The 17,288-nt window shown below is 33.4% G+C and overlaps 1 protein-coding gene across 1 annotated transcript; it reads right to left on the bottom strand.

The window, feature by feature from the left end:
* Nucleotides 1-11,857: 11,857 nt before the first annotated feature.
* LOC108741655 (peroxidasin-like protein) lies at nt 11,858-15,201 on the bottom strand. The gene has a single exon (XM_018476525.1). It carries the CDS (start codon nt 14,416-14,418, stop codon nt 12,682-12,684), a length of 1,737 nt encoding a protein of 578 aa, XP_018332027.1. The 5' UTR covers nt 14,419-15,201; the 3' UTR covers nt 11,858-12,681.
* Between the last annotated feature and the right edge of the window lie 2,087 nt (nt 15,202-17,288).

The raw sequence follows: 17,288 nt of genomic DNA, 5'->3' as shown, positions 1-17,288 counted from the left end.
AAAAGTAACCTACACCTCATATCTGATTAAATTTCAAACCGTTAGTCAAAAATTAAAATGTAACAACGATATTTAATATACTTAATGTACATATTGTGTGAGATCTCGAGGTCAATTTTAAAGGAAATTACATGCTTTTCAAAAATTATCCTTTCCTTTTTTCTCTTAACAAGAAATTGCTTTTAAGCACCTAATATTTAATGAATACAATTTTTTATTTTTACATTACATCTCAATGTTCCTTTATTAAATTCGTTATATTTTTTTGTAATGTAGAAAACTGATAAATGATGTATCTCTCTTAATGTTATTCTTTATTTTATGAATTTTGTTTTACAAAACATATGAATCGCTTTCAATTTTCCAATTTTACAGGCATAACAATACAGCGTTAAGGTAAATGTAATTGATACTTCTTTGTCGGTTTGAAGTGTAAATAAATGATGAAGTACTTTTTGAACCTATTTACTTCTTTACGGTAGTTAGTAATCAGTAACAATTCATAACATTATTTGCTTGCAGCCTTACAATTTATAAGTCCCCAATTTACTTCAAGTATATAATTTTATTTTGATACCAGAATATTTAATAGCCTAAAGATTCAACCCTTATGGTTCAATCCTTCATGTCCTACTAAATACTGGAACCTTCGTGACACAGCTCAATTAAGTTACCTAAGTATGATGAAAAAGAAATGTTGGTGACTTTTTTGCCCTGTTAAGAGGGGAAAAATCATATTTTGACATACTCTTCACCATATCATTATAACAAATTTCTTGTTTAGTTATGTTCCTTGAATTACCGTTAAGCAGTTTTTAACCGTAAGGATTCGAAGAACTTAAGAGGTATTATCTGAAACCGAAATTTAATTAGATTTGTTTTCACGGTGAAAGCTTTCGTAATTACGAATCTTACAGAATAAACACTTGTATGATGAGTGGGAGCAATTAATGCAGACAAATTAAAAAAGAGCAATTCTCTAAAAATACGATTTTCCTCGCCCTCGCATTCACAAGAATATTTTCAGAAATGTTTTAAAATAAAGCTCTAGGTAAATTTTTAAAACATCCACGCGTTTTCCAAAGTAATTGTTCACTAAATGTCGATAAATAATTATTGTGTCTGGTCTTAGGTATATTTACATAGATATGGCATACAAAAGCAAATTCTTATTTCTTAAGGCCTACGTAAAGATACGAAAAAATTTACATTTTAGCACGGTAGAGTAACCACAATTCAAGTTTTCGAGTCTGATCGTATTCAGAATCCTAAATCGAAATGCAAATAAAATTTTATCATACACATTTTGAAATACGAAAAAATATTGTGTAAGGAAATCCTGTGCCAATTTTAAATATTCATCACGTTTTCCAAAAAATATTTTTTCTGCCACTTTTTTAAGCAATATTAGGAGCAATCGTTTTTTAAAGAATTGGGTCAAAAACTGATAACATTTTTTCCTATAGTTTCTCATTGTGCCAGGTATAAACGGACCACAAAGTTTTTTAGTTATTATTTTAAGTATTTTATATTTTATGTTGTTAGTTTATAAATGTATTTCCAATGTAGAAAAGCGCTTGCTTAAACTGTTTGTCAGTTTTTTTTTCCGTTTACTGGTAACGATAATGAGAAAACCGCTCTAGCTTTATTCACAATCTTTTATGATGCTATTTAAAAAACAAAAGATATATGCAACATTGTTACTCCAACCCGAATTGACAGCAGTTTTGCTATAGAAATTCCTGACCGCGATCCGGCATTTTACAAAAACTAAAACAAAAAAGAGGGTCACAATAACCTAACGTTCCCTGACAAGAAGAAAAGGGAAATTGATTAAAGAACAAAGCAGTTTAATAAAAGACAAATACGACAGCGATCTGCTCAATGTAAATAGGAAAAAAACGGTATTGGTATATTGGTACAAAAACATAGTAAATGATTTCTTTACGAAATCTTTACCAATAGCGATACTGGTGTAGAGTAAATGCACACTAATAAATCTCATAGTAAACATGTATCTTCGTATGACAGATACACCAATTTTATGGCTTAGTTATTCGCTCTTTATAAACAGATAATTCGGCCGAATAAGAAAATTCGATCATATTTGTATGATGAGAAACTGAGAAGCTTGAAGATAATATTAGTCTATCGGGTCATCTAAAATCGTTACAGAGGTTTGAAGTCAGCGGTTGCCTACGATATATACGGTAGCTGTACGGATAATTGAATTTTCATTCTATTACGCCCTCGGCTACTAAAATAATTGGCTCAAATTTAGATAAATACGCTTGCTTAATGGACTAATGGTCCACCATCCGGCCAACGGACTATATCTACAATATCCACTTACTTAGAATTTAAGGTATGACCTCAGTACCTGACAAATTTACCAACAAACCAAATGGCACTTGTTTTTTTTAGTGTGATAATTAAATAATAATTAAGACTACAACGCTTTTGTGTATGTTTAGGTAGATCCACAACGCTATTGTGCCGATGACATTTTTAATTATTTATTAATAGTGGTTAATATGAAATATTAATGTGAAAAATCATTTTCAATTTTCCATCCGCTACAAACTACCTCAGTAACCTTGTAGGCTCGGTTTTACGTGGTTGCTGTTGTCATCTCTCGTAGCTTAGTGGTCAGGGCATTGGTGCGTAAGGCCAAAGGTCCCGAGTTCGATTTCTCTCATTAACCTGAGGTATAGTAGATTTGTAGTGAATGGAAAATTGCTATTGTTCCTGTTACAATACTATTCCTCGTGGTCAAATATTTAAATAATCATAACACAAGGTTCATATTGTATGCAAATGTAATGACCGCAAACTTTGCATTGTGGACGATCCTGAGAATTAAACCAGAAATTGTTATCAATTGCAAAAAAAAATTAAATAATTATCTTACACAGCAATTCACGAACACTAAAAATTTAAATTCTAATGGTGTTGTAATTCTATCTGGCATTAGTTGTTTAGGTCGGTCCAGAATTTTCCAAGTTTGGCCATTAGTTACCCGCAATTTTATAAGAACGTTTTATCGCATGAGTGCAAAATGCACTAGTCTTTAAGTTGATTAGACTCTTAACAAGTTGTGCATGGGACGCCCAGAACAGTACAGCACCTGGTCTTAAATCGTTTTTGCAAACTATATTTACGACACACATTAAACCTTTTAGTACCCTCTAAAGATGCATTCTATTGAATATCAATTCTATAGGATAAAATATATATTCTCATTTGAGGTAATAAAGGGGCTACAGAAGCTATTGTAGTTTAGATGAGTTTATTTATATCAAGTACCCGAATACGTCCTCGCAGGATGAGTTCTCCTTTATTTATTCATTCCATTTTGTTCGCCCATGCTTCCATTTATGCATTGGTGATTGAAAATCGATAATTTACTTCGCTGGCTCAGTTTTCCCTTAAAATCGATGTTTAGAAATTTATTCCGTTCTTGTTTATTCCTTGTAGATCATCTCAATAACTTTTTTCGATCATTGTCAGTCACAATTTATTTTTCTATACCAAGTTATAAACCTTTTCTTGAAATTTAGTAAAAAAATTGGTAATCGATTTCAAAATTTACCAGTATGCATTTAAAAATTCAGTAAAGTATGAATTCACATATACAAATTGACGTTTAAAAGTTTCAGTTGACTGTTATTTAGAAAAGGTAACCTGGTTGATAAGTACGTAGATGTTTTGTGATATTTAACCGGATGCGACCGCAGCATTCGGACGAATTTATTGTTAGATCGTTAACTTTCCACCATCAAGCGCTGCCATCAATTTCCATCCACGGTTAATGTTAACCAAAATGCTACTCATTTTTTCCCCGGTATCTCATTCTTTGACGTTTCGTGTCTGATTAATTATCCACGTCAGCCTTCGCTCCAGGAGATAAACCAGAAAGCGGAGAGGGAATGAGAATTAGACAGGAAAGTTAAGCTGCCTGTGCCGCGTCAAAATTGTATTTAAATTGTGCATATGACGGCAGGCGCCGCCAATAGCCGGGCTAGGACCTATCTCTAAATCGCATATCATACGTTATTATACCTAGCTAACATGTTGCTGTCTTTTGTATTAATCTTATCAATTTTAAAACGGCTGTTGAAATTTTGCCGACGTGAATACAGCTATCTATTGAGTGACACAATTTTGTTTGAGGAAAAGAAAGATGTTGGCGTACATTTTCGTCGATAGAAACCGCGAGGAACTTTTTTTATCGACACTAGTGTGCTATCTATATTACATTAAATACAATTACATGTCTTTGAATATTTGGTCTACGCGCAATCACCCCGATAATGTTACAGTCACTTCATCATCGTTTCATATCCAGTGCGCTTGGTCTCAATCAAAGAAGTTCATCTACTGATTTGTAACAGCTAACTACCAAATGAAAATTACTATTTTGGAAAAGGATTTTCATTTCATTAGACGATAAAGGTGCCTTTATAACTAATTTCGTATCCAACAAAGTTCCCAACGAATACAATTACAGAACCATTGAGTTGAGCACTCACTTAATAGGCACCTTGAATGCTGGAAGAAAGCCAACGTTTCGAGAACATTGCAGTAAGCGCAAGCAGTTATTACAAATAATGAAATTTTGCAAGTAAACGGGACATTTAATTGAAACAAAACTGGATGAAAGTAAGAGTAAATCTTAAGCTCGGTATTGTTTTGTGAGAGAAAGAAAATCGGCACATTTGAAATTATTTTTTTCTCGTTGACAAAAGCACATAATGTATCTAATTGTAATGGACTACTATGTTTTTCAATTAAATAACTCAATTGCAATGTTCCAAAAATGAAATAAAAAATAGCGGTTTCAATTCTCCTTTCTGGTCTTTTTGATCTCACTTATACCGAACACGTGAAATTAATTTAAAATGTCTGTTAGGTAGCTCCTATTTCGTCCAACCAAAATAAACCGATACAATAGAATTCCAGTTCAATAACATTAAAAGCATTGTATTTAATGACTATTGTGTGTGCATGTAATAAACTCTAGTTAACTTTAAGCTTTGTGCAGAACTCTATCGAATAATAGAGAAAGGAAAAAGTGCCCAGTCATTTTTCACAATAATTGAACTTTGACATTTAACAATACCGCACAGCCTGAACGATGTAGTTGTTCCCAAAGAAATATTTCAAACCGGATCGCGAAACTTCCTGCAAACTATATCCGCTACTGGAACATTCGGGCTTTCTATAAAATTTATTACTTAATGATTAGCCATTTATTCCGTTGGTCCAAGATCGAAAAACGTGCGGCAGTGTGAGTATTTGTCGTTAAATAATGAATAGTTCGTCAGTTTTAACGGTCAAAAATTTACGAGTTCATTATTTTTATCCCATCGAATTGTAGAAAGAAGCGTGTATATAATTTTTATGCAGCTTCAATTTCAGCCGTTAATTACTTTACACAGAATGGACATTATTCTTTGCGATTTGGCATTTTATTATTCGAGATATAAAAAACATGCGGCGAAAACTAAATATTGATGGAAAACCACTTTTTAGATGCCGTAACTTATTTCTATATTTGATTGTATTTTTTCTGATGTACTGAATGTGTAAATGATAAAGAAAAACAATATGATTGCAAATATCTAATTGTTCGTAGATTTTTTACATTTCAAGACTCTAATTTTGCCAATAAACCAACAATAATTCAAGACTGAACTTTTTCTTAATTACACAATGACTTTTGTTCGTTTTTTTTTTGGCCTGATGGTGACCGAAACTGACGATTGAAATGTCGCACAGTAATTAATAAAAAGTTCACTCTTGAACTATTGTTGGTTTATTGGCAAAATTAGAGTTTTGAAATGTAAAAAATTATACACAACAACCAACAAAATTAGATTCCTCTTTATTCATGTTCGTAGATTTGTTTTATAAAATACTTATAAAAATAACACTAAATTTAATGACATTAATTCTGATTTTTCAGTTGTGAGAAATACGAAACTTTGCTTTCAACAACTTTGTCAAATTCGGGTACAAAATCTATTGATCTGAGACAAAGGGGTAGAAACGTTATACTCATCTTAAACAAAGTATACTCTTCGTGCTTTTCATTTTTGACAATTTTGCTTCAAGAGATTTTAAACATAAATTCTCATTAAACGTGAACAAGGCGAAACTTGGCCAACATTTCCAAGATTTTAGTACGCTGTCGATGTCGTCATGAAAACAAAAATCAATAAGAACAATATAATCATAACTCCCATCCTACCGCGGAATCGCTTATTTTAGTTTGATAGAAGGGTACTCGAATGTATTCACGAATTATTTTCCTCGAAATCACATTGGATGACGTGTTTTGAAGTAATCGTAAGCAAAATCTTTTGTTTCATTCTTCATATTATACATATACCTACGCAATCCGCGCGCCTATTGAATTCCATTTCTATGGATGGGATCTAATTTCCGTGAAAGTAATTAAATACCTTTTGAGCTTGTTACGAAGTGCTCGTAAATAAAGAGGGTATAATGTGATCATTATATTTCACAACCGAAAGATAAGGAAACCGGTGTTATTAAACTAGTATTATTCACTAAATTCACTTTACCTTCAGTCGAAAGTATAGGTTGGACTAATTGTGCTCTTTAAGTAAATACTTACAGGGTCCAGTCAATGCTACTTTAAACAGCACGCTTTTCTAAAAAAACTAATACTTTACGACGTTCATCATTGAGAGGCCCAAAATTAAGACTTTGACGAATAGGATAGTCTTCACCTTAATATAGGTTTCTTCACATGTTTTACTGTCTCTGTATGTAATATTTCGTATCACTTTGGATAACTTGTGAAGTCTTCTTTGTACAAAATCTACGGATGCTGATAACAAAAGCAGCATTATACTGTTGAACGTATAAAACCCTCTACGGGTTGCTTTCAAACGAAACATGTAGATATCTTCAGATAATTTTAATCGAAAATGCTCTCGTCTTTTTGTACTGTACAGGGTCTTCTGCAATAAATACATACGCCATAATCACATTTAATGATAAATGAATGAAAATTTAAATTGAAAAATCAATTATTGACACAATCTTCACATCTGTTTTTATCTGTTTATATCGACAAAGGATTTTTTGGCCTAGAATTTTCAGTTTCGCTAACACGAGTGGAGACCTTCTTTAGAGGTCCTTCCATCTCCAATGCTGGTATGTGGACTGAGTGATCGGATAGACCTTTGAAGTAACTCGCCATTCCTGCTAGCCAAACGTTAGGAAGCAAACCCGAATCAGGGCAGCAAACGGGCCGCGAAAGCCTTTACCAATTTTGCTTCGTTTTCCACTAAAAGCAATAATCGGGAAATTATTGATATATGTATTTGTTTCGTGCCATAACCTTCCATTAATTTCATAATATTAATAAAACAACCGACGGATTAATGTTGTTTAACGTAACTCATACTTGCACTATTCACCTACTCTATTATTAATAATCGCATTACTGATAAAATCATTGTAATGGTTGCAATAATTACCATTATTACACTCCACGAATATGATTTATATATGTATATATATATTTATATATACAAAGTCGTGTATTCCGATTTGAATTAACAGCTCCCTTTAGTACAGTCGAGTAACCTTTTTACTTCCGCATACATATTTGTATGAATTTATCCTGGTGCTAGTGGTAGGTTGAGGTCGTGTGCCCCGCAGTACCATGTCTATTACTGCGGTGATTTCCCAGAAGAGAACTTGCGTAATTTCGGTTAACAGTCTTCTGCATAATTGCACATAATAGAGGTAATTACAGACAGATTCGAGCAAATGGAAAATCTCTTTCTGGATGGGCATATATTTGTATAACTGCTCTCCCGTATATTAAACTCAGGAACAGTAATGTTTATGAAACAGTTACACGAAATACCATTAGACAAGTTTCAGAATACACACATACAATATCAAATAAATTTGACTGGGCTTATTGTATATACGATAGTTTAAAAGTCGTGATAACATTCTCCGTATACTTAAGAAAACATTAAAAGCCATCTCTGTACTCTGTACGGTCACTTGCATCTAAAGTAACAATTACTCTAGATAAAAGATAATAGTCAAACGATGTAAACTATGAAACTGTCCTTATTGAGGTTGAATATAACTTGACTTTCGGGTAAATTAATTCGGTGCAAATGAAGGAACTCATTCTAGATCCCTTTTGGCTAAATTCCAAAACCGATGTAATTGCATTTACATTAGCCAATTTTATGTTTGATCATAAATGATTGGAAGTGTAAGGCAGAAAAATAGATCCCACTATCAGTGAGTCGGTCGCAATTCATATAAGCACATCTTATAAACGGTATCTATAGACATCGCTTTACCCGACAAATGTCACTAGTGGAAACTGTCTTTAGAATTCGTTCTGAATACAAATTAGAACCATCAGGGAGAAAAGCACGTATTAGAGAAAAAAAGCTTCATGAACATTTACAAAAGTAATTCGCAGCTTTCGACGAAAAAAATTATAAAAATACGTTCCTGTTAGCATTTACATCTTTTAATTTAATTAAGTACATATTAATCTAATAGAAATAGTTGTTAAATACTCAAAATGGGGAGGCATTTAAAATCTACAACTTACTGCAGTTCTGTAATATCCATAGAATCTTGTTACCCTCAAAAATCAAACCAAGCCATTTTTAATTAACTGTACCTCTGTCCGTATATATGAAGCATTAAAACAATGGCATATTTTCCTGAAATATTTTTACACAACGTATAGATGACTCGCTTTAATAATGTCAACATTAGAAGTAAGCGAAACATGTGTTTTAATGGTAAATAAAATGAGTGTTACCTTTTATTTTGTTTATACAACTACCAAAGTCAACATTTACTACTTTTAATTAATGTAGCTCATTCATTATTTCACATCAGTGTATTCGACAGTGTTGTACGTACCTATTTCAATATGAAACAAGGAACGCAGAAAGGATAAAATGTTGCTGGAAAATGAAGATACATTCTTGAATATTCCTACATGTAGGTACGTTGTTGTATCCCACTTAACATCCTCCTGTCAAAAGTTATGCATCTCTACCTCAACTTCCTTGTTTTCGTCTTCTACAAAATGAAGCCACTGAAATTCATTTTCCAGACAAGTAAAATCGTAGGATTTGTGTAATAAGGCACACGCCTTTGAAAATTATTTCGACCTAGTTTCTCGTCAGTATTCATTCAAACAAATCAACATTGATGTGGGAGTACACACGCACTTTTCTACAAACCCAGAAAAACACTATTTTTTAGATCAAGTGGTAGCATCTCTTGATATATATGTTTTACTAATTAGCTCAAGAATAGCTTAGGTTTTTATGGCTTCCGAACATGTATATTAGTCTTAAATTCTTTCATCATTTTACATTCATATACTAAATCAATCTTATAATTTATTCTTTATAAACGTTCATGGAATTAAACAGTAGGTACTGCCCAATTATTTACTTTCTTTTATATCGAAATGCAATATGTTTCAAGCTTTCGACGTAAAAAAAGAGTATACAATGTTAACACGATTCCTTGTATAAACCTAATACTTTCCATTATAATACTAATAATTCTTTTCTTTGCAGGGAGCCGACAACCCCTCGTTCGCCCCGTCCCCGTCCCCCGTGGAGCCAGATGAAATTCCAGCTGCAGGAAGAACCCATTTCTTACAAAGGAGCACGCACCGGTGAGTACTGAGTATTTCATATTTTTTATTAGGTATCCTATTTTTATTTCTATTCATCTACACCCAAGTCCAAATGTATTTAATGTTAATTGTAAATTTCAAAGAATACAAAAAAAGTGTTTCAATATTTGCGAAACAAAACTTTCCGTTATTAAAGTTATGTGTACTAACAAAGAAGTCGATACATATGTCGAGGTCAAGCAAAGGATTAGATAGACGTTCATACGACAATGTATTTCAAAGCAGGTTAAGTGAAACACTACCCTAGCATACTAACTAAAGAGATCCAATTAGTGACTCATTACTGAAAGGAGTCTAATAAAGATGAAACCTGTAAAACTTTTAACAATCTCCTTAAAAGTTTTGAACTTATAACAAAATAACAATAATTTAAATCACCTACAATGAACTTAAACATTTTCTCTTATTGAATTTCTGAATGGAATGTAGAATGAAAGGCCAAAGAATCGCACGAGGGTTGGATTGTTATAGAGTTACGAATTTTTTAGATTCCTAAAGTCCTAGATTTCAAGGATAATCCTCCACCAAAACTTCCAACTACAACAATTCCGAAACGACACGTTGTAGGGAGACTATTACAGCTTTTTTTAAATCCTTCGTGTCTCTAGAAAATTTTAGTTGATCCTCCGTCTGAATTGGATCGCCTGTAGCGCAGGGTCGGACTGTCCGTTTTCAAAATTCTCTTCATCAAAAATTTTTCCACTTTATTTGGGCTTCGAGGCATTTGGAAAAAGTGAAAATTTTACATGAATAATAGTAAATAAAGTTACACATTTGAGCTAAGAAAGCACTTTTAAATGTTAAAAAAAATTCTTGACATTTAGAGGAAACTGCAATTTTCCAGTTTGTATTGCTTACAATTCTCCCTGACATTCTCAAAGATCAAAAAATCATAAATGTTGATAATAGTTATTATTTAATTACTTACTGCCAACTGCTACGCGTAATAAGTGGCATAATTTAATGTCAATGTCTAATTTAACTTTGCCTTTTTTCTCTACATTTATAAGTATCCTTTTCATCCGTTAATAAGAAATCCTTTTATTTCGTTGGCCTTTACAATAACTGCGGAATGAAAACTCTCTGAAACAAAGAAAACTGAAGTCGTTGACATAAACGGTTTTGTAAATCAGCTGCAAAATTGAAACATTTCTTGTTTGACAATGCGAGGTAATTTAAATTAAACCCAAACAAAAGTCAAAAGTACAAGCCGCAAAGTTGAGAAATTCCCTCATTTCTCAACAAAACGCTATATCACTTGCTTCAGTTCGTTCAAATTAGCAAAAGGATACCCAGGATTCTCATAACGATCTTACTTCTTATCCCAAGTAACAAGAATTGCTTTTTATCCTTTTCAAATTAATTGCTTAAGAAGATTGTGACAAAACAAACAAATCATTTCCTATTCTAACGTTACAAAAGACCTTACTACGCCCTTGTTAATATTTCACTTAATATCAGATTTTGATAGATCTCTTGTTTTAAAAGAATGTTAACGTTTATATAAAAATAAAATATTATTTATAGTTCAAATTTACTTCATTTTATAGTTACGCCTTTTCATAAAAGTCAAATGCTACCAAGTAGAAATTAGCTGTAAAATATTGTAACGGTTATTTTTTTTTTAATTTTATGTATTGTAAAATGATAAATTATTATTTTAACGTACCTGCCACACGTCTCAAGAATTACAGCTTTCGTGGCAAAGAATAACCCTAAATGCTAAACATGGATCTACCATCATCCCTTATCGCTATTGTACATAAAAGCCATAAAAACCCCTCTTTGTGCTTTTAACGACATAGCATTCTTATTAGATAGGATTATAAAACCAGCAGCGTCACTCTACACGATTCTGCGTAAAAAATGAACTAATAAGTGTAAGGAAAAAGTGCGATAAAGCAAGCACATCTCATAAAGCTTTCCTAATTTCGTATGAAAAAATTTAAAATCAACTCATAAATATGGAAGGAACCAAAGCCAGTTTGTCTAAAATGCATTTTCGGTTCAATCTCACTTAAGTATTAGGTACCTTTACATATTAAAAATAAAAAGATTGCATAAAATTTCTATACGTATATTACAAAAAAAAACGATACATATACCTTAAAAGTGGTGTACAGGTAATACGTTTTTCTAATTTTAACAAATAATAAACCATATCTTCCTTTTTCCCAAATAAAAACATATAAAATTTACTCCAAAATTCAATTGAACATCTTTTATGAATATAGATAATAATATACGTAGTATGAGCTTATATTATTCATTAGACGAAAGTAGAAATACTTTTCTTTAATACGAAACAAGAAATTGTTTTAAATAACAATGTATTAGGTATATCATGAAAGCAGATAAAGGGTATTTACAAATGTAACTTTGAATTATTTCTATCTATCTAAGTATTTAGGTATGGTATTACTGATTGACGAAGTGACATCCATGAGGCGCCCCACATTAAATATTAATTTCAATTGTACATCTTTAACATTTCCAACTAAATATACAGTAATGATGTTTATTTCACAAAAGTATTGTCATTGTAAATTGTATCCATATCAAACTTTTGAAAAAGTTAATCAACTCCTGATATTTTAAAAATACGTAATTATTTATTATTATTAACACGTTCAATAATTTCTTATTTCCGAAAGTTTACCAAGCATTTTTCAACTTAATTTTTATCAACTATATATCAGATTGCATTAAAACATTGTTTTTCTCTATATAAACCAAACTATATCTTTGGTAGTAAGTAATTCAACGAAATGGTTGCGGACGCCTTACAGATTTTTAACGAATATCGTATCATAAGTGATTATCGATCTTTACGGACAAGAAATTAGAACTGAATTATGTATAGGTACACATGGCCTAAACAACAAATAAATGCAATAAATTTTATGAGCAAAGGCACTAATTGAAGACAAACCACAGGATGATTAAAGAGATACAAACTCGGAAGTAAGCGGGGTACACTGGGGTAGTTGAAGAGGTGGTGGAGGTGGTGGTGGAACGTCTCCCGCAGAATCCGGTAATGAGAGCGTGGAACTACCCCCCGCGGTAATCCGGGGTCCCATGTTGTCGTACTGCAATGTAGCTCTCGGCCTCCTGGGCAACGTCGCCATTCCTGGATATATTGCAGTCTTACTAGCCCTATGGGGAAGGTCCAAAAGGTCCGGACATCTCGACGTGTCTATCATCGGATCTCGACTTACAGAAACGGAAATTAAAATATTTCCGTACGCGCCAGCCGGAAGAACGCTCGTGGAAAACTCAGGTGGAGGAGGATAGACGGTCAACGGTAAGGGTTCACTCTCGATTGTAATATGAACCGGCGGTTCCGACATTTCCATTTCCGTTGAAATTGCTTCGCAACTTCCGGTACCTCTGTCAGTCGTCGTGGCGATACTCACGTCTAACAATTTTTTTTCTTGATCGTTAAAACTGACGCTAGCCTTCAAGTTCTTTCGACGATTTCTACCGCGCACTTTAACACAGGCGACGGCTATTACGGCACAAACAATCGAAAATATAAACGTACAGCTGACACATATAATTATCCACATTAACAAACCGGAATCGGATTTGCTGACTGTTGTGGCAGTCATTACTTCCGGTAAAACTAAAGTCACATTCTTACTAATCGACTCTAAAGAGTTTCTTGCTAGACACGTATATACACCTGCGTCCAAATCGCTTACATTTACCACACTGATGTTCACCCATTTATCTAAAATCCCTTCTTCCGAACTTACAATAGTAGAGTTGCTAGTTGCTGGTTTTCCATCGAAAAGCCAAGTCACTTCCGGCTCCGGATCTCCACTGATATGACAGCCAAACGTTACATTTCCACCCGCTTCAACTCGAACTTGTGGATAATGTGACAGTGTTATATTGGGTGGACAAGCAAAGTCGTCCGATGGTATGCTTTGCCATTGCAGCCCGGAAAGGTTTTCCGGTTCGAAACAAGTGAGCGGATCCGAATGTAATTTACTGGAAAGAAACCAATCTCGGAATCCACGAAGATTGCAATCGCAACTCCACGGATTGCCGTTCAGTTCGAGAGATTTCAGGTGTGCGAAGTTGAGGAACGCTGCTTCGGAAAGGTAACGAAGCCTGTTGGATTTCATATTCAGACTCTCCAAGGATGCGAGATAAATGAACGCATTCCTGTGAACAGCTTCCAGCTGACATTCCTCCATCTCCAAGCTTCTCAAATGCGGTAGAGGAGGAAACTGAGCTTGCTTCAGTTCTCTTATAGGATTTCTGTTAAGATAAATTACTCGCAACCGTTCGTTTCCAAGGAATGTGTCAGGTTCAATCTCGGCTATTTCATTGTCCGACAAGTCAATTTCTATCAGTATGATTAAATCTCTGAATGCATCACGATTTATTCTTTTTAAATGGGCGTTGCGCAAAAATATTCGCTGTAAATTAATTAGACCAGCGTTTTTAAATGCATCTCTAGGCAGATGTGGAATCGAATTTCCACTGAGATCCAAAACTTGCATATCAGAATCGAGGGTCGATGGTAAGGTAACGAAGCCTCCCTCCCTGCATATTGCCGTTTTCTTTCCTGAAGACCATTTACAGTGACAAGGAGTAGGACAATCTGTCCAATCGGGGGCGGCTAGAGCCAAAGCAGCAACAACCAACAATAGAAGGCTTAACGCCATCCCCCAAATTCATCGCGAAAATAGTTTTATTAAACACATCGTATTAATCAAAGTTTTCTGATGGAGACATTTTTAATTACTTCGTCCTGCAAATAGTTCTGCATTTACACTATTATTTAGAAACATTTTAGCTTTAACTGCTAACGATCGTTCAAACAAACGCAACTATTTTCGGAACGTGTTTCGGCCGATACGCGTTACCTCTTGCGTTCCACTTTTACAAACAATTATTCTCAACCAGGAAACTTAACTACCGTTTAGTTCAGTTTGGCTATTTTTGAATTCGAAGAATCCGCGCGAAGGAAGTTTGCGCACTAAAAATACAACATAAACGTTGCAAACATACACATAAAATTACGTCGGTTGCAAGATCGAAAAAGCGTCGAGTCGAACGGGGAAAAAGAGAGGCCCGCACGTGTCTCAAAGCGAATCGAACGCCAGTTCGCCGCACTATGATTACATTCTGCAATTTTATGGCACCAGGCGTCCGACGCCGTGCGTCGGCGTCTACGTCGACGCTAAGCTACGACGCCCCATCGCACTGGAAGCTACTGTTCGCGCTCAGACCGCAAGAATAAATTTACATGATGTGTTGCAGAATCAGAAATGAAATGGACGAGGACTTAAACAAACCAAAAAAAAATATATATACAAGCATCCAGCAGCGGATTAGCACAAATAAAATGAGTACCAATTAACGTCCCCGTTGCCACGTTTACGTGACCCGACTATTGGACGTCAACTAATTCAAATTCCACTTAAAATCGAATCACTTCCTCTCCCCTATGTGTACACGAAAAACTCGCATGTAAACCGAATAACTAATTAACAAATAAAACCAAATATGACATCAGTCATTGAAATAGCAACTGTTTTACGTATAGTTGTACAACTGTTCTAATTAAAGTAAATTCAAAACTTTAACTATATAAAGTAATTTATGGGTATTTGTGTAGGTAATACAATTTAAAAAATTCTACACTGTAATAGAATCTGTAGAAAATGGCCCTTTTCTAGTGGGAGTGATAAAAATACACTAAGACAGCATCCTCACAGCATTTGGGTGCAAAAAAAAATTAATTGTATGTGGTCATCGACGATCCTTGACACGTATTTAAGACAACGTGATGCTACTAGCGTGTTATCTTGCTGTATTTCTAGCACCCCCATTAGAAAAAGTCAGTTTCCAAAAAAATAAAAATAAAATAATTTATAATAAAATTTTATGTAGAACTTAGGATACTTAACTCTATCAAAAGAACGGATAGTCGGAATAATCCTTAGATCATAGTTGTTTTGATATCTTTTGTCTATTTTTTAAATAAATAGATGCTTTTTTTAATTCGTTAACTTTTTCAAAATTATAATAAATAGTTCCTACTCGTCAAATGAAAATTGCTGTATATTGGAGGGTCGTTGTTCGAGCATTTTGGGGATAACACTTCAAAGAAAGATTTATTGTTTTCATTAATTGTGTCTTCAGGATTTCCTTATTTTAAACATTTCTTGATTTCTTTCCTTAACTTTTTTCTGTTCTTTTGGAACAATTCTTTCTTTTAATTTCTTGTAGTTGTGAGGTTTATTTAATTTTTCACCAACTTTTTTTTTCTTTTATTAAATTTTTACTTCCATTTACTTTCATTTTAAACTCTTACTTATTCATTCTTTCAGATACATGCATAATCCAGTTCAAGAAGAGACTACATCAACTTTAGAATCTCCCTTTCAGCATCGCCATCACTTTCAGAAAACGGTAATTTTTTTTGTTTTTTTTTTAAGACTTGTCAAAAATTATTTTAACTGTAATTATGTTTTTATTTCTTATAGCTAACTTTAAAACTAGATTACCTTTTCATTTAATTATTTCGACAATTGAATGCCTATCGTATTACACTTCTAAATTATTACGATGATAATCTCAAAAATCAATGGGTAATGTCGTTTACTCGTAAATTTTTTATAGTTTATAAATATATATTTAAGTAAGTGGCTTTTATTCGTAGTTGAAATAAACTATACTGAAGTCAACATTTCTCTCTCTTTCGTGGGGCAATTTTTACTTTTACTCTTTAATAAAAAACATCGTTTCAGCGTGAATATGGCCGCTGTCAGGAAACATACTTGATGGAAGCCATAAGGATGTTTTACGTGTTGTGTACAAGGGGAAGAAAGACTTGGGGAGTTATTAGAAAGACCTATAAATCTCGAAACGTGACGCTGCCGGCAAGGAATTTATGAAAATGGTCTATTTCACTTAAGCTAACAACGTCAAATAATGAAAAGCAAAAATTCGGACGTGCCCTTCCCACAACATTAAGTAAGTATTCGAAAATTTTATAAAAAATTATTTCGCGTTTCTTAGGTACCACCTAATTAAAGTAAATAGAGTCGCTGGTAAAAAAAGAAGTGCAAACTTCTCGTTTTTGTTTTCTTTTGAAGGAGATCCGGATACAACAGAAGATTTTTGTAAAAAATTGTTTATGGTGTGTCTTTATATATTCCGTGCATACAAAACAAATTTAGATAATAATAAAACTCACGACAGTTCCAAGTAGTACCATTTTTTAAAGGGCAATTTCTTCATTCTAAAAAGCTAATTAAATGTTATGTACCACAGTAATAATTAGAAAAACACACTGTAGGAAAAATTGTGATCATTCAAAATTTTGTTACAGGAGATTATTTCCATCATTATTATAGTTAATGAAAAAATCGTTGGGCTTTATATTATTTCCAAAGGGTGTGTCGGTATTATTATACTTTGAAGGTGAGAGCATTTAGTAGAAAAATTTTTAAAAATCACTATCATTATTTTTGAGATATACCTTGCGGGTATTACGACAATACAAAGTTCAACTTAGCTGCTTTTA

This window comes from Agrilus planipennis, unplaced genomic scaffold (assembly GCF_000699045.2).
Source record: "Agrilus planipennis isolate EAB-ADULT unplaced genomic scaffold, Apla_2.0 scaffold194, whole genome shotgun sequence".
Classification (NCBI taxonomy): domain Eukaryota; kingdom Metazoa; phylum Arthropoda; class Insecta; order Coleoptera; family Buprestidae; genus Agrilus; species Agrilus planipennis.
The sequence above is the reverse complement of the archived record's forward strand: the minus strand, read 5'-3'. Positions and strand labels throughout refer to the sequence as shown.

Bases quoted from the DNA above. Each gene is read 5' to 3' on its own strand.
- LOC108741655 (XM_018476525.1), bottom strand. From the start codon at position 14,418: ATGGCGTTAAGCCTTCTATTGTTGGTTGTTGCTGCTTTGGCTCTAGCC.